General features: G+C 49.7%; 1 protein-coding gene across 1 annotated transcript in view; it reads right to left on the bottom strand.

Annotated features, from left to right (window-relative positions):
• The window catches only part of Col15a1 (collagen type XV alpha 1 chain), a 104,627-nt gene that overhangs the window by 15,712 nt on the left and 70,763 nt on the right, over positions 1–18,152 (bottom strand). The window contains exons 21-30 of the mRNA XM_055605378.1: positions 16,329–16,394; positions 13,943–13,978; positions 10,825–10,887; positions 8,393–8,461; positions 8,263–8,298; positions 5,464–5,517; positions 5,322–5,381; positions 4,571–4,639; positions 4,416–4,457; positions 1,726–1,771 (exon numbers count right to left, since the gene is read on the bottom strand). Of these exons, the coding sequence (XP_055461353.1) occupies positions 1,726–1,771; positions 4,416–4,457; positions 4,571–4,639; positions 5,322–5,381; positions 5,464–5,517; positions 8,263–8,298; positions 8,393–8,461; positions 10,825–10,887; positions 13,943–13,978; positions 16,329–16,394 (541 nt within the window). The remainder of the gene's footprint in view (positions 1–1,725; positions 1,772–4,415; positions 4,458–4,570; positions 4,640–5,321; positions 5,382–5,463; positions 5,518–8,262; positions 8,299–8,392; positions 8,462–10,824; positions 10,888–13,942; positions 13,979–16,328; positions 16,395–18,152) is intronic.

Here is an 18,152-nt window from a genome sequence, read left to right as displayed (position 1 = left end):
GTCACACGAAGACATACTTATGGAATACCACCTCTCACCAGGGCTAGTACATCCAAGAAGCCTCGCCTGTGCCTTCCCTACCTTCCATGGGAGCCTTGTGGGACAGGGAACACCCGAGGGTCTGAGGAGGCAAACCCGGCCCCCCTTCCTGCCCAAGGCCTACCACCCCCACCAAATAACATAAATCATAATACATATCATAATGTAAATTATAAAATAAGCCAAAGGCACAGTGGTAATCACGCCTTTAATCCCAGCTGTCAAGCGGCAGAGGCAGGTGGATCTCTATGAGTTCATCAGTTTGGTCTACATAGTGAGTTTCAGGCCATCCAGAACCACATAGAGAGACCTCGTCTCAAATGACAGCAAAACGGCGCAAAAAGAAGGCTCACCTGGCACCAAGGAGAAAGAGACTTTGGAGCAGGTCTGAGCACCAAAGTTAGGACAATGGCCTGGACTTGGCAACCGAAGTGATGGGAGAATACAGGGAAAACACTATTAGGGAGACCCTAGCAGGCCAGGTGGCCAAACTGCAGGGGACTGCGGAAAAAGAAAGGCTTTTTCTCCTTTAAGCTGTGAGTGTTTGACGCTGGGTACCAAGGTGTTGGGGTGGGAGAGGATTAGAGCGGCTGCCCTCTTACGGGCCTGTCCCTCTGCGGTATGCTTTCGAGAGGCTGAGCATGCTAACATTTAACTCTCCTCCACCCTCTCTCCACTCCCCAGCCCCCACCCTGCTCCATGCACACACTGAACAAGGGTTCTCACCGCTCCATCTGGAGGCTAGGACGATGCAGATTCTGGTGGACAGGTGTAGGGCAGATACTGACCTTGAACTTGTGATCCTCCTGCCTCAGCCTCTTTAGTGCTGGGATTATAGGTGTGCATCTCCATGCCTTGGCTCACCCTCCCCTCAAGGCACGGGAATCAAACCCTAAGGACTCACCCATGCTGGAGGAGTGCTCTGCCACTGAGCTACACCCTGGCCGGGAGTTCTGCATTTCAAACACGCTTCCAGGAGATGCTCATGTGAGCACACTAAGGTAATGGTCTTCTGAGCTCTCGTGTGTGTGTGTGTGTGTGTGTGTGTGTGTGTGTGTGTGTGTGTACAGGTACAATACCCATCTGTGCAAATGTGTGTGAAGACCAGAGGACGCCCTTAGCTGGCATTCCTCCAGTGTCCTTCACCTTGTTTTTGGAGACAGGGCCTCTTACTGGCCTGGGTTTCAGTAAGCAGAGTATTGTGGTGGCCGGTAAGCTCCCAGGATCTTTGTCTCCCCAGTTCTGAGATTACAAGGACAAAGCACCAAACCCAGTTAATATTATTATTTTAGATGTGGGCTCTGGGGAGTGAACTCAGGACCTCGTGCCTTGCCTCTACCAGCAGGGCCATCCTTTCTGTCCTATAATTAGTTTTAATGGTTCCTGACACCTGACAGATCTTAAGGCCTAAGGAGGCAGGAGCAGCATGGGACAGTACCAAACAGGCACCCACCAATGTCTTCTAAACATGGGCAGAGGAATTGGCAAAGGGAGCTACTATCCGGTAGGCACACAGGTAACATGAGGAAAGCAGACGAGGTGTGCTGCACTGCTCAGCTGCCACCTCTCCCCCAGGAAGCCCTTCCTGGCCACCTTATCTGTGGCCAGTGCTAGACATATGTGAACACCTCCAGCTATGAGGTCTGGAATGTCCCAGAAAAATACAGTGAAGAAAAGAATGTGTACCGTGGAAAGTGACCAGCTCTGGGTCGCCAGGGTGAGCAGTACCAACCTGTGGAGAGAGAAAGACCTGGTCAGACATAGGAAGCCATGCCCCAGCATCTGTCCGGGAAGTCACAGTCCTGGGGACACATTGCAGAGGAGGAAACAACATGGAACCAGGCTTCTATTTGGCTCTGGAGCCCCAGGTTCCCCAGCACCCTCAACACAGACATCGCAGGCCTCATTTGGGGAACCCATGATGTAGCTGGCCTCGAGTACACAGCATCCAGACTTCTGGCCAAAAATCTCAGCAAAAGGGAAACCCAAGGCTCTCAGACAGCGTTAGTGATAGCACTGGACAGTGCTGAGCATCTTGGCCTCCTTTCTTATCAATTAGGACCGGCTCATGTGTGTGGCCAGTGTCCAAGCCAGCTCTGAGCCAGCAATGAAGCTGGGCCAGGCGTCTGTTCTGCTACTGAGTGTAATCAAAGACAGGCATGGGCACAAGTCCTGGCAGTGCTCAATAATAGGGCTGTCATTGGATTGGAGGGGCTAATATGGACTCCTCACTAGTGACAGGGGTCTAAAATCCAGGCAGTTCTGGATAACACTGTTTAACACTCCCTGGCTTAGCTTCATTTCTTGTTACTGTGACAAGAAACCCTAGCAAAAGCAACTTACGGGAGGAAGGAATTATTTGGTTTACAGGTCCAGGTTACATCTGTCATGGCTAAGAAGTCAAGGTGGCATTGCCAGGACACAGCTGGTCACATTATATCCACAGCGAAGAGCAGAGAGCAATGAATTAATGTATGCATGCAAGTGCTCAGCTCACTTTCTCCACTCTTAGAATCTCTTTCCTGGGGATGGTTCTGCTCACCGTGGGCCAGGTTTTCCTGCCTTGGTTTAGGTAATATAGCTAATCTTCCCCACACAGGCCTGTGTCTGGACAGTCTGGACCCTCTTCTGGAGTGATTCTTGACGGTGCTAGATCAACAGTTAAAGGTAACCGTTCTGCTCCACCCACAGCCTTTCCCCAGCAGAAGGACAGTGTTCCTCCTGGATTCAGGAGTTTTCTGTGTTGATGAGCAGAGAATGCAAGCTGCTTAAGGGTCATCATGAAAACATGTTGGGAGGAGGAAGAAACCTTCCAGAAAAAAAAAAAAAAAGAAAGAAAGAAAGAATGACCACTGCAGACTCTGGTAAAGCTGCATGGCAGGGGTGTAAGCTGTCTTGACGTTAAACAGCTGGAATCGGAAGGTACTTGCAAAATGCTGACCACGTCTCTGTTTGGTAGTGTCTGCTTTGAGGGCTGGGTGGGAAACATCCGTGCCTCCAAGCCCCACGGGTAAAACAAAACAAGGCTCCAAACACTCTGAGCCTAGCACTGACTTCACTCTGTGAAGTCCCTGCCCCCTCCAGAGTGTCTCGATTACACAGGTCCCAGCATAGGTCATGTAACTGTAATAGAATTCCCACAGCCCTGTAAAGTTTGTGGCAGGCTGTCCCATACCTGGTGCATCAGGTCTGTGCTTGTGGGAGGTGGTACTGAGGCTGAGCTCTGCATGGGGAGGAGGGCCCTGCAACCCTCACAGGCAGTGGGAGGCAGGCAGCCTACAGCCCCCGTAGGAGGGGATGGTACCCAGCTTTCTTGGAGTGTCTGCAGAAGCGGCACTTGGACCAGCTGCCTCCTCACAATCATCTGTGTAAACACGCTCTTGGTGGTGCTGTTGGACTCAATGCAGCTTCAGCACGGTACCCGGGTGGATCCCATGCTCTGCCTTCCAGCCAGTGTACTTGGACGCCCACTTGGATGCCTCAAAGGTCAAACTTGGACATAAGCCTAGGGCAGCACACAGCCAGCCAGCCAGCCTGCATCGGTCAGAACATCAGAGACCATCGCCATCCCCACAGGAATCATTTCAAGCCCACTTCAAAGAATATTTGGAAATGATAATTTGAAAACTCCAGAAAGCAGAGACCACGTCTGTCTAGGTCATTCCTGTGTCCCCAGGGCCTAGCAGAGTCCTTGGCACTGGTGAGAGCTCAGTAAATATTTACTGAATGAATGCGAGGATGATTACTCACAGATCCATGACTCATGCCTGTCCCCGTGTTTCCTCACAGAAATAAATGTCTCTCTATGATACTAGCAAAATCCTAGAGACAGTGCTGCCAACTGCCTGGTGGGGGGAGGGGCTGGGCAAGGGATCACAGTGCCTGCACCTGCTTCCTAGTGACCGGGAGATCTGAGCTGTGGTCTCAGCTGCCCCGTGCCCTGTGACCTTGGGCTAGCCAGAGAGCTTCTGTGGGTAGTTGCCTTCCCGTGATGAAGGGTGGGGGTGGGGAGAAAAAACACCTGCCTCTTGGGGTGGTATGATGAGCAGTAATGCAATCCTCAGGAAGGATGGAACAGAGTAGCTACAGTTTCAGCCCCAAGTTCCCAGCATTTTTTTGCTCCTCTAACAGAACACTAGCTAGCTGTACCAATCATATTCAAACAAGCCAGTGTGCAGGTATTTCATTACCAGGGTCTATTGTCTAGAAACTTCCAGAACTTTAAAGGTCCATTTGCGGGTGGAAGATATCAGAGTGAGCATACAGGGACAGAAAGTACCCAGGGCAAGATGGATCTGCTTCTCTGAATTGGCACCAGTGCTTACCCTGGTGCCTTACCTTTACCAGTGGCAAAGACACTCAGGCATGTTACTTACTGGTGTTTTGCAGTGTGGCCGGGCAGGTATTGGAAAGACAGCCTGTGGGAAGAGAATATGAAAGCTAAAGCCATCAGGACCGCTGGCCCCAGCTGAGGCCAGTCTGGTGCTTGGCCCCCAGGAAAGCCTCCCCCACAAAGCCTATCCCCACTTACGCCTTTGATGTTAACCATGGCTCCCGGGGGTCCTGGAGGCCCTGGAGGTCCAGGTAGGCCAGGTGGGCCCTAAAGGAAGAAAAGAAAAGCTGCTATTGAGTTTGGGGTTGTGGGAGTCAAAGGCAACTTCAGGACGTGCCACACACTCTGGGCTGGAAGCTGGGGAGGGAGGAGCATTGGAAGACGACAGATTCCCGCCTCAGGTCTGCTAGCCCCTTCCACAGAGCACCTCCACATCTGGGCCACACTGAAGGATGCCAGAAAACCATGAGGGAGACAGCAGAGCAGCTGTGTCATCCTGGTCGACACCCACAAATAATGAGGCCCAGAGAGGGGATACAACCTGCTCAAAACCACATAACAGCTTACAGAAAACTGAAGTTGGAACCCAGATTCTGGTTCCCAGAGCAATGCTTGGTTAAGATCTGCACTTCCTGGGCCTGTGTGCAGGAGGGAAGAGGGACACACAGGGTCCTAGGATGCTCAGATCTCTTCCTTCCTTCTCCCTTCCATCTGGTGTCTGCATGGGGAGACTGGAGAGATCTGGGTGGGTCAGGACCCTCATGAGGGGGTGGGGGCAAGGCCATGTGTGATGATCTTGGGGAGGGGGGGTGAAAGGATGAAGAAAGCACTCCTGAACATGTATTCTGCGAACCCACTCACTGGATGTCATGCTACTGGACCCCCTCTGACAGAATCTCATCTGTCTTCCAGCCCCAGGCTAAGAGACAGGGAAGCAGCTGGTACTCACCGGCATCATGATCCCTCGATCTCCTTTGGCACCCTTGAGGCCGTTCAACCCTGGGCGACCCTGTGATGCACACAAGACCCCTTAGTGAGCTCTTGCTGTGGGCCATGCCTCATTCTTTAGTCTGGGGAACTCTGATACCTACGGGTCGTCCTGGGAGGCCAAATTCTCCTTTGTGTCCTGGTGGTCCTTTGGGTCCCTGGAAGCAAAATGAACACCAGGCTAGCAGATGCCAGAAACCCAGGGTCCAGAGACATGGGACTTCTGGGCTTGCTCTTGTAGGCAGTGCAGCAGGGACCCAGACGGAGGCGGGGGGAGGGAGGAAGGAATGTGAGCAACCGAGCAACCATGCTAAGGTACTTACCTGCCCGGTTCCTGGTCTCCTGCCTGTTCTCAGCTAGAAGTGTTTGCTCAGCCCTTCAGATCCCACAGCTTTTCTGAAGGTTACACACCCAGGACCCAGCCCCTCAGTCAGAATTAACGGACTAGGAAAGCAGCAGCTCACTGTCTCATGTCCCAGGTGGCCACATGCTAGGCTGGCTCAGAGTATGGAGCTGTGGCACTGATCATACAGTGCAGGGTCCCCATGTCCCCTGTTCTGAATCCTGTAGTCCTGACCCTCCCTATGCCAGTTTCCACAAGAACCAGCTGCAGGATGGAGCGCCTGCCCTGCTCCTACCCACCTTGAGGTCCAGCCTCAAGCACTGCACATTGGTCCTCCTGCAGAGTCCCTGACCCACGGATCCTATTTCAGTGATGGTTTTCCGGGTCCACATACTTCTTGAGTCACTGTCGTTAACCAAGCTCCTGGCAGGAATCATCTTGCCTGCTCAAGCCTGAAGAATGGCAGCTCCTCTCTCTGCCCACCACCATTAACATAGATAGTATGCCCTAAAAGATGCCTTGAGACAGGGTCTTTCTGAAAAATCCCCAGTCTATATTACTCTTAGGAAAGAGAAAAGCAAAAATAGAGGGAGTTTCCAGGGCACGGGCCACTTTGTGGGTGGTTCTTTGGAACATGTCTCAAGTGTGCATGTACACAGATTGTCCTGGGTCTCATTAACGTCCAGATCAAGTGTGTCTGGACTGGTATCTGGGGCCTACAGCTCTGCATGTTTGCCAAGTTCCCAGGCGATGTTGGGGATGCTGATCCACAGACCATACTTTGAGTTAGAAGCCTTAGCATATTTGTAAAAGAGTTGTAAACTACGCTGGTCTCTAGGGCCACAGTTAGCCCAGATGGAAGCATTATGCAAATTAAAAGGTGGCCTTACTGCCTGTGCTTGGCAAGCTGCGTACAAGCTGGCCTTCAGTGGGACACCCGGCATAGCCATCTGCAGCCGCCTGCTGGCCCCACTGCTGAGTGTTTGCGTTCCCCATAGAACTGGAGGTTACTGAGCACTTAACCAGTTGGGAGCAAGACTCTCCCATCTGCCTTTACTCTCAGTCCTTGTACCCCACATTCAGGCTTCTCTGCCTGACTTCAGGGGCCCAAAGCCTCAGGAGGTTTTCTGAAAGACGTGCTTGGAACACAGAGGTGTTCACGTAAGTAAGTGCCAACCTTTCTCCCCAGGCCTGAGATCCAGCTTCTGCCAAACAAACCCCACTGTGCTCCAATAAACAAATAAACAAATAATAAATAAAGGGCAGCTTATCTTTTGGAAGTTGTGTAGAGGGGTGGGGGTAAAGGGGGGGAGTCCGGATATAGGACATACAAGGTTGGCCTCAACCTTACACATTGGCCTCTCTTACACATTACTTATCCTCTTTGAACCCCTGTTTCCTCGTCTATAGACTGGGGGTGAGGGTGTCATGTGATCGCAACTTCGGGTTATAAGGCTGAAATGAGATGTCCTGTAGGAAGCTTACACAGTACCTGAGCTACAGTGGTGATTCACACCTGGACCTTCTTCCATTGGGGTGGGAGGCATGATAGGGAAGTTTAGGCTCATCCTTGCGAGAAATAGCTTATTAGTGTTCAAATGTCTATTTTCTAGAGCAGCCAAACCAAAGAGCATGTAATACTATCTAGCATGAGTCCAATCCATTCAGCATACAGATGGGTAGAATGAAGCTGAGAGAGAGAGAGAGAGAGAGAGAGAGAGAGAGAGGAGGGCATGCCCCAGTCCCATCACAACAGAGCAGCAGACCCAGGACTCTGTCAGGTTCCTTCTGGGGCTCCCTGGCATCTATAAATCCTCTCCTGCTCTGTTCCATTTCCTGGACACAGAACTACGCTACCTATATGAGGCCCCAAGAATCTGGGTTCTGACCAGTGGCACTTGGTAGAAATGATGGTGGTTACCCGTTATGGTCTCTTCCACTTTCTCTGGTCTTAGCCTGCCATCTAGACAATTCTTGTGATGCTGAATCCAGAACATGCTGGAGTCACTGCTTGAAGGAGAGAAGGTCCAGCAGGAAGCAGCCACAGTGGTTTGTGTAAGAATGAGAAGTGAGGTACTCCTGTGTTCAACCACTGGGGGCATGCTGGTTCCTGTTTAGATTTATTTCTTATTATATGTAAGGGTGTTTTGCCTACATGTATGTATGTGTACCAAGTGGGTGCTTGGTGCCTACAGAAGCTAGAAGAGGGTGCCAGGTCCCCTGGAACTGGAGTTATGGAGAGTTGATCCAACATTTGGGTACTGGGAACCGAACCTGAGTCCTCTGCAAGAGCAGCAGGTGCTCTTAACCACGGAGCCATCTCTCTTCTCTCTATGTTTTGTTGTTGTTGTTTGAGACAGAATTTCTTGTAGGCTTGGAAACCACTGAGAATTCTATGTCACTGTAGCTCATCTCCCACAAACACAGACACATGCTTTGCCACCTGTTACTGTATCACTCTCTATTTTCACAAGTAGAACAACCCAACTATGTGAGCCAAAGGATGGATGATAAAGGTTTGAACCCTTGTGGCAACCCAGTGGAGTGACACCCAGCTTACCATAGGTCCTGGGGCGCCATGCATTCCGGGTTCACCCTAAAACAGGAGATAGGCACTTGTCATTCCAAAAACACTGCTTAAGATACACCCAAAGACGGCCAGCCAGTGCAGGGTGTGGTGACAGAATTACCTTTCTCCCCTTGACCATCTCTAGGGGAATGTCCCCGGTCAGGATGGCACCCGGCTCGCCCTTCTCGCCCTGAAATGTAGACAATCTTTTAAAATCCAGCCCCCTCCTGCCACCTTCTTCAAGCAGTCATGAAGACGTCTCCATTCTGTCACCATGACTTTTCCTGCTCAAGACCACCCCTCCCGCCCCATCCCTGCAGCGTAGTCTCCTTGTTAGATGAGCGCAGCCTCCTATATGACAGGATGTTCCCTGAGATCTGTCTTCCACGTGTTACCATCCAGGTGCACCCTCAAGGGCTCTCACTGAGGACCGATCTGCACCCTCATTCTCGGACCCCAGGATCCTATCCCAGCATGGTCGCCTACTTCTTGCCATAGGATGCCCTCCTAAGAACCTCCAACTCCTGACATTTTTGAGAGTTAGCTTTCCTAATGACTTGAGATTTGTCCCCACTGAGAATCCTTATCGTTGTTTAAACAGCTGGAATTGGTGCCTCTCTCAGCATAGGAACCACCTGTCTTGTTGTGCAACTGTCCTTCATTCTCCAAGCCTCTGTGCAAACAGCTTATTGGTTAGGCAGAGCTATCCTAGATGCTGGGAAAGAGATGATGGGAGACTGGAGAGGTTGGGCGACGATGCAAGATCCTGCTTCTAAATCCCATCCTCCATAGGTTCACCTATGATCCCAAGACTTCCAGAAAGACACACGTGCAGACAACAGGGCCATGTGAAGAAACTGGCATCCTCCTCAGCCTCCACACTAGCCCTGGGCAACTGGGCTGACCACACAGCAGCCTCATTTCCACAGTTGGAAGTTGCCAGGTAGGGTACCAAAGCGAGCAGAGAGGCCTCTCTCTCCATCCCCCAAAGCCCGCAGCTGACATGTGGGTCTTACCACTTCTCTGGCGTGGAAAGGCAGTCCCGAGCAGCAGGGAGAGGCAAGCACAGAAGCATTAGAGGCAAAGCAACAGGAAGGGCAGTTGCTGTGAGGGCTGGAGCAGAGCTGCCTGGTGTCTGTCCCAGACATTCAAGTAGCAGAGGACCAGGGGCAGGAGTAGCCTATGGGATCTAGAGTCTAGGTCCACCTACTTTGCCACATAGAAAAAAAGGAGCATTGAAAGCAAGAACCTTCAGAGCCAACCCAATCTCTTCTCTTCTCCACAAGCCTACTGCAGCAAAAGCGCCCCAGACACCACCACTCTCATGTACTTTCAAACTTTGCCCAATACTCTGAGCTCTTTACTCCCTTGTGCTGAAGGCCAATAGTCTCTGGGGCCTCTTTCCTTGTCTTGGGGCAATATGCTGCATGGGGAAGAAAGCCCAGAGAAAATTCCAGTCCCCACTCCCCTCAGAGAAGATGTTCCTTCTAGACTCCCCAGGGAGGTGAAGCCCTGCCCTGTGCAGCTGCTGAAACAGCAGGCTACCCTGCCCATCTGCACTTCTGTCCTATTTTGTCTTCCTAAAATACTTAGTATAAGAAACTGGCGGGCCCCTTATGGCATCAAAAGATGAGAGAGGGATAGCATACAAATAGATGAGGGAGTAAGTGAGTATGATCTGGAGTCTTCTCTGTCTATTTATGGATGCCCCTGTCCTCTTCAGCTATGAAAACGCACCACAAAGTTGATTGTGAGAGGCTGTCTGGGGCTCAAAGGGCCGCTCAGAGCCCTGAGGTTCTCCAGACATGCCCTGCATGACATTTACTCTAACTACACAATGTCCCGCTTGCAGTCACAAAACACTGGGATTCATTTCATTCACTGATTGTATATTCTTCCATCCAGCAAGTGTTAGGGGTGTCACTTGTGGGCCAGACTCTGTACTAATCCCAGAGTCCCAGAAAAGTCTCTTGCCAGGAAGCACATACAATAACTAGGAAACAGGGCGGGTCAACACGTGAGAAGAGCATTCTAGGGCACCTTGAGCCGTATTCATTCTTCAGATGGGGGAGGGGTGGACTCCACCATGCCCTTCCAGGTGAGATCAGTGAAGGCATTAGCTAGAGAATGACTGCAACAAGGCACGGCATGTCTTTAGGATGATTAAAAAAAAAAAAAATCTACAGGCTGAAGAGATGGCTCAGAGATTAAGAGCACTGGCTGTTCTTCCAAAGGACTGGAGTTTGATTCCCAGCACCCATATAGCACCCACCAATCTTCAGTTTCAGGGAATTTGATGCCCTTCTGTAGCCCCAGCAAGCACTGCATGCTCGTGGTGCACAGCCATACATGCAGACTAAATACTCAAACAAATAAGAAATCAAAGAAAATAAAGTTTAATTAAAGAAAGCATCCAAGAACGGTTGTGAATCTTTTAAACGTCACCCGAATTGCACTGTAGGAACTGTATCCCCAGAAGGAAACAGCTAAACAAATGGAAATGGTCATAAAATTAAAGCACATCCCTACCCAGATACCTGGGTGGGCCCTTACCTGTTCTCCTTTGAGACCTGGAAATCCAGGCACACCGGTGTCACCTTTTGGTCCTCTAGGGCCCTGCAAAGAATCATTGGAGGGACTGTATTATGCTTATAAGATATTGCCCAAACAAAAACATCTCTGTCTCTGTCTCTCCGTCTCTCTGTCTGTCTCAGTCTTTGTGTCTCTGTCTCGGTTTGTCTCTCGCTGTCTCTGTCTTGTCTGTCTCTGTGTCTCTGTCTCTGTTTCTCCCCCTTCTCTCTCCCTCACCCTCTCTCTCTCAGAACAAGCACTTATCAAGCAGCCAGAAGTCCTGATCTTTTCCTAACTTAAAGGAGGCCTGAACCTGTGGGCAGAAGACAGCACTGAGTGTTGAGGCCTGGAGAGCCCCCGCAGAGCTGTGGAGAATGAACCTTACTTTGAGGACTTTAGCGCTAATCCATGGGGCATGTTAGGGACCTGGTTAGGAAACCACTCCTGGGAAAGCTGTGCTTTTCCTCCCCAGGCCACAGGGGGGGCTGAGCTTCCGTTAGGTTAGTCTTTCCTCAGAAAAGTCTTTCTTTTTCTTCTCTCCTGTCTTTTTCTTTTGGATGCTGGCCAGAGCCTAATGATGTTTTTAAAATCTCTAATCAAGGATTTGGCTTCCTTGCTCTTTTTCTACTCCCCTCCCCCCACTCGGTGGCACCTACCATCTCATGGCTGACCTCCAAGTTTATCTTCTTTCTCCTCTGGGCAACTGTGAGATTTACAGCTTACCTACCCCGAGCTTTCCTTCTAAATGCTAATCAAATGTCCTCATGCTTCCCACCTGACTATGCTTAACTCTTTGGTTATACATTAACCCTTTAGTTAATGAAAGCGAGAACCCCAGAAGGAGGCCCTGATTTCCAGGGTATATGCTGGATCTGCTGCTATCCCCAAGACTCCCGGCAACACTTCTTTGCTGCCTTTTAATTCTTTGATAGAGAAGTGGAACCTGTTCCTGCATCCCTAGACAGAAGGCAGGTGAGACTGGAGCTGCTTTTAGCTGCTCTTCCTGGGCTAACTCTCCCACAGCTGCTCTGGGCATCCTCTACCTGTCTGCCCAACATTCACCCCACAAGAGGGGACCCAACATCCTAGCTTGCCATTGTGGCTGGGCCTCATCTCCATGCTATGAAGGTGACTCCCTTCCCTTGACCCCCTCTGTAGTGACAATTTTGGAATTTTGGTTTCTTAAAAAAACAAAAACAAAAACAAACAAACAAACAAACAAACAAACAAACAAACAAAAAAAAACAGAAGTATCATGGGACTATGTTTCTGTTTTAATCCAAGGTGTGGTGTATGGGGCTGCTTCAGATTGTCCACAGCAGCTGGCTAGGATTCGCATTGTGCTCTAGCACGGGTGATTTTGTCAGTGGCAGGTGGTTTCTGTGACTGTTTGGAATCCTGGGGACTTTTCGGAGGGCGGATAAGTAAATGCTAGGGCCCCAGGAGGTGGGATGGGTTGTTGGCTGTTTGCTGTTGGCTGTTTTTGGTCACGGTTTCTTAAGTAGTCATGTGCAAAGAAGAAACAAGAAGAAATTAGATATCCTGAAATATACAGAAATCAAACCTCTCCCAAGGAACTCAACGCTTTAATCAGCAGGAAGTAGTCTAATGGTAATGTTGCCCCTTTCCCCTCTCTATTTTTTTTTTTCTCTCTTACCCAATGTTAGAAGGTTGAAAGGGTATAAAAGGGTGGAGAAAAGTGGAAGAAAGAAGAACCCACACAGCAGCCCAAAACAGCTACCTTCCTCACACTGGCCCTGTTGTCCCTGTACTAAAGCCTGTACCACCCCTGCTGGGCTGGCTGTCACCCTCTGCAGAGCCAAATCCTACACTTCAGCCAGAGCTCATGGTCTTCATCTTCAGTAGACACAGAGCATTCGTGACAGTGACTAGCCCACTCGTGATACCCTCTGTCCCAAGGCATTTTGTTACTGTATTGCCATTTAACCTTTCACAAGCCCCCATCTTGCCTCTATGTGAAAGGGTATGTTATCCATCAGAGCAGTGTCCTGAAAATATTTGAGCGTTATTGTTTAGGAGTGAATGTTTCATTCATTCTTTCTTTTTAAAATACATTTAAATAAGGGCCAATAGGCCAAATCTGCCAGATGAAGACTCTCAAATGGAGTATGTGGCCTGGATCCTGCTCATAAGGCCCCCCTAACTCCCTGCTGTGACCCCCTCAGAATCATTCACGTGGAAGAAGGAATGAAGGAATGTTCTAGAATGTACTCTCAGTCTGGAAGCAGCCATCTTGGGTGCTGCAGATGAGAGGTCAGACCTCTTTTCCTGCTACCCACAAGGCTGTCTCCTGCTTCCTCCCCCCTTCTGTTCTAATGTCTAGTGAACATGATATTTTTAAAACCATCTTCATAGTTTATGCTCATTTAGAAAATGGAAAAATTTCATTGTGTTTAAAAAAGAAAATATGAAAAGTTCAGGAAAGTATGAAAAGAATGAGATCATCTACAGTTCAGCCATCAGGAACAAATTTCTATGACAGTTTTATCTGTTTCTTTCATTTTTCCCGGAAACAGCACCTCAGGCCTTTTGAAGTTGCAGAGTTTCAAAGAAGCAGTGCAGGCCTTACCTGGGGCCACTGCTGGCCTTCTGCACGGGCACATATTCTAGATAAAACTGTTCAGTTCTTATGCAAAAACACATCACTCTCCTATAAAGGCGCACACAGGCTGTTGATTAGCAGCCTTCCATTCTGTGGCCTACCTCTGTCTTCCTCTTTGTACCACCCCCTTCCTATGTCTTGAGGGACTTAACCTGCACAGACTCTCACTTGAAATGTTAGGGTCGGCAAGCTGTTGCCCAGGGCTGGATAGCCCAGAGATAGACATAAGACCCAGCCCTCTGGAGCAATCATAGAGTAGACATACACACAGAAGAACATGTCACAAGATAGTAAATAAACCCCATGGGTCTCAAAGAGGAGATGCTTCTGGGGAGAGTATGAAGAGAATGAATGTGTGTGATGTGTGATGGGGCTAGAGCTTGGTCATGCAGGTGTGGAGGGAACAGCATTCCAGGAGTAGGAACAGAATGAGCAGAGCCCTGAGCACTGATGGAAGTTAGCCACTCAAGTACTTACTGGAAATCCCGGCAACCCTGGCACACCATCTGGCCCCTGCAACATACCAAAGACAGAATGTTTGGAGTCAGATGGAGCACTGTGCCTCAGGGGCCACAGTACCGAGGAGGGCAAAGGCCTGAGCCTGTTTTATCCGGCAGGTTCCACTGCTCCCCAGGAACCTGCCAAAGATTGAAGCCTATTTCCAGCCAGTGTGGATCACTGTCCCACTCTGTAGAAGGTGGTGCTGAGGACTGGGAGGGAAAGTACCACCCAGAATCACACAGCTAGTTAATTACAAAGGCAGGGATCGTCTTCAAGCACCCAGAGGTGTATGCCGCTCCCTAACCTGCCCCTGTTCTTTACTAAAGCTCCCTCTGCATGACATCATTCAATGTGAAATTTTGGGGAGTGCTGGACAGCATGGGACCCTGGGTAAATCAGCTCTGAAGATGGGCTTGAGGATAGGCCAGGAGGCTGGGGGAGAAGTGGTACATGTTGGGATGGGACTTTAAAGGGCCTGGCAAACAGAGTGTGAACTCCACCACACTGGGCCACAGCCCCATTCCTGCCAACTCCAAACACCAGATGGATTAAAGGGACATGAGCTTGACAGGTCACATATAGATGGAAGGATGATGGATGGATGGATGGATGGATGGATGGATGGATGGACGGACAGGCAGATAATCAGACAGACAGATAAACAGGAACTATGTGGAGGAATTGGCAAGTGGCTCAGCAGAGAAAGGTGCTTGCTGCCAAGGTTGATCTGAGTTCAATCTCTAGAACTCATGTAAAACAAGAAAGGTAGGTGTAGCAGAGTGGTGGTGGTGCACGTCTTTAGTCTAGCACTCGGAGGCAGTGGCAGCTGGATCTTTATAAGTTCAAGGTCAGCCTGGTCTAAAAAGCAAGTCCAGGACAGCCAGGGTTCTGTTACACAGAGAAATCCTGTCTCAAACAGACAAACAAAAAGGCAGGAGTGAACCAACTGTACCAATTTGTCTTCTGACCTCCATATGTACTCCATGTTACACACATGCCCCCCTTTCATCATACCTTCTTCACCACACACACACACGCAAAACGTTAATAAATAACATTTTAAAAAGAACTAGATAGAAACAAGTGTCTTAACCCAGTAGCTATTATGGGGTGTGGGGGAGAAGGGAATAGGTTGAGTCTTCGTAGGTGGAAGTTCCCAAAGAATAAGATAAAGCTCAATTCAGCCTTAGGGATGAGGGGGACCTGGATTCACATTCAGGGAGGACACTGATGGGGAAGAAAGTAAGAAAGGTGAGGCCCGGAATGCAGGCGCCGGGGCCCAGAGCACAGAAGTGCCATTCCTCACGTTTAGTCTGCTAGCCACCCACTAGCACCTAAACCTCTCTCTATCATTTCCAGGAACAAAGACCCCGATGAGTGGCTTTTTGTCCAGTAGCTGGCCTGCCTTGGGCTTTGAACATTGGGTCTTTGGATTATTCATTTCAGTAGCATTCAGTGGATGGGAGCCGCGTGGGACATAGCATAGAAGAGGCAGTGGAAAGAGCCTCGTGGATGCCACAGGAGAAAGCTGGAGTGGAGGCATCTTCCAGATAGCTGCCGAAATCTTGAGGTATGTTTCAGGTTCTCTCCCAACCCCCAGCGAATGACCACCCTCCCTGGGAGCTGCAGGTAGGCTGCCCCAGAGGACGTCTGCTATGCACAGCTATGGGCATGCAGCTCTGGCTGCACAATGACTTGCCAAATACTACAGCGTACCCAGCGCCTTCACCTCCCCTACCTCATATAAGCGATCCCAAAGCCTGGAAAGGGAGCCTGGGGCTCTGAGTAGTTGGCAGAGATGAGGCTGGACCCCATGGCTCCTATAGCCAGCACTTTTTTCCTCCCTGGTACCCATCAGATGCCATGGGAGTTTTTTGAACAAAGGGAAACCACTTCTTTCTTTTGAGACCCTGTCAGGCATGAGTCAGTGCTAAAGCCTGCAGGGGTCATGTGAGCTCCTGGAATGCTGATTTCCTCATGTCTAAAATGGTGGGAGAAAGGCTGAAGTGGCTCCCAATCCTTCTCCGGCTCTAGTGTCCCATTAGCAGAATCCTATTTTAAGAAAGGAGACCGAGCAGATGCGTGTAGGCCTGCAACGCTGCCCAGACGGCAGCGCTACCAGGTGCCCTCTGCTCTCACACAGATTTCCGGTGCACAGGACCAGAAACTTCGGCTCCACTGAACACAACTCAGCACCACAGAGTATTACAAAAACTTCTCAAAGATGCATGCTTCCTTTTTTTCAACTTTGACAGACTCTGGCTCTAAGCTTCTGAAGCTAAAAGGATTCCAACCCAACCCGATGTTTCAGTGGGGGCATCTGGGTTAAAAGTCTCCCTCAAGGGCAGGCACAGATACAAACCGGAGGCCCCATGAGCTCAGGAATGTCCGAGAAATTCATGGATCCGTTGGTGATGTTGATCAAAGACTGAAAGAGAAAGATTACACAGTGAGGACAGAGAATGACATGTGCTCCTCCTTGCTTCTGGCAGGGAGACCTTAGTTGAAGTCACCCAGCATGGAGTACATTGATCACACCCCAAAGCCACTGCCAAACGCGCCCAGCCCTCCCACTCTCCATCAAACAGTCCCAGCCCGCCTGTCACTTTTCCTTTCTAATTAACTTTAAAATTACCCAGTAGATAAATTCCTTCTGTCTTTAAAAATGGCAAGCATATGTATACATACATACATGCATAGATGCATGCATACATGTGTGTGCCCATGTAAGGTGTGTGCATGTGTAAAATAACTCATGTCTGTCATTATTTTATATAAATGGCATCAGGCCGTGTACACTCCTCTTCAACTCATTCTTTTCTACTCCATCATCTTGTGTGGAGAGCTTTCCCATGTGCAGTTCTGGAAGACATCTATTTTTAGTTTGAACAGACTGTCAGGGAGCCCTCCAAAGGGGCCGTGCAATTTACACTTCCCCCACAAGCACCGAGGAGTGTCTATTTCCCCACATGCTTGGCACTTTTAAATCAGACTCTTTTTTCCTCTTAACTCTGGTCATTCTTTTCCAGGTCTTTGGGACTTTTCTTGGCCTTTCTCTTGTCTGCCCGGTTGGTATTCTTTTAGAAATATCATGATTTTTCTCAAAGGCCATGGCCTATTATATCTGATGGATAGAGGAAGGGAGGGATGGATTGATGGATTGATGGATGGAGGGATAGATGGGTGGATGGATGGATGGGTAGGAGGATGGAGGGTGGATGGGTAGATGGATGAGTGGATGAATGGGTGGATGGGTGGATGGGTGGGTGGATGGATGGGTGAGTGGATGGATGGATGGATGGATGGATGGATGGATGGGTGGATGGATGGATGATGGATGGATGAACATAATCATGTGTCTGATCTAGCCACAGTTCAGCTTCTTTCCATCCCTCCAGTCACCCCCAAGTCTGTACCCACTGACAGTGAGTCCCTAATATTCTGGCACAGTCATCACAGTTCTGACTTAGGGTGCTGCTGCCACTGAAGAGTCCTCCATGCCTGCCCAGGAAAACCCTTCTCCTTCATGTAGGCCCTGCCCAAAGACACTTCCTCTGGAAAGCCCTCCTTGATTTCTCAAATCCCAAAGCCGCTTTTCTCCCCTGTCCCCTCTCTATGGTCCTCTGGATCATGCTTTGTCCCAGTTATCCTCTTAACTGCCAGGGGTGTGTGCTTCTCAGTTACCTTTAAACCCTGGGCCTGGGGCAGACTGTATGGACTTGAGTGTTTACATCAGAGTGTTGATGGTAGGCACAGAGGTTTACCTGACACTCAGGTGGGAACAGACAGAAGACAGGGGGGGCACACAGGAGGACAGCCATTACCAAGCCTTTGCTCCTTGACATAGATAAACGAAGATATCAAACCCACAAAATACTACTTCCCTGGGACTGGGGGGTCATAGTGGAGAGAGGCCTGGCTTGCTCACCCACATAGAGTACTTTCCAAGTGAAATTTTGGAATCTGCCTATTAACAGTTTTTAACAAATTTCCAAAGATCCATCCAATGAGCTCATCCGAAGACACCTCCCAACAAGAACTGGCCCTCAGAAGTATAATTCTGGCTTTTCGTGGTCTCTTTATTCCCACCCTGGAAGATGGGGGGTGGTTCCTGTTGACAGTTTGGAGCATGCTCAACACTGTCCTTCTCTCTCTTGTCTGACTCTGGAGTTAGTGAGCTCCATAC

The sequence above is a fragment of the Psammomys obesus genome, unplaced genomic scaffold, assembly GCF_907164565.1.
Source record: "Psammomys obesus unplaced genomic scaffold, mPsaObe1.curated_primary_1811, whole genome shotgun sequence".
Taxonomy (NCBI): domain Eukaryota; kingdom Metazoa; phylum Chordata; class Mammalia; order Rodentia; family Muridae; genus Psammomys; species Psammomys obesus.
Note: the sequence above shows the minus strand (reverse complement) of the source record. Positions and strands in the feature narration are given on the sequence as shown.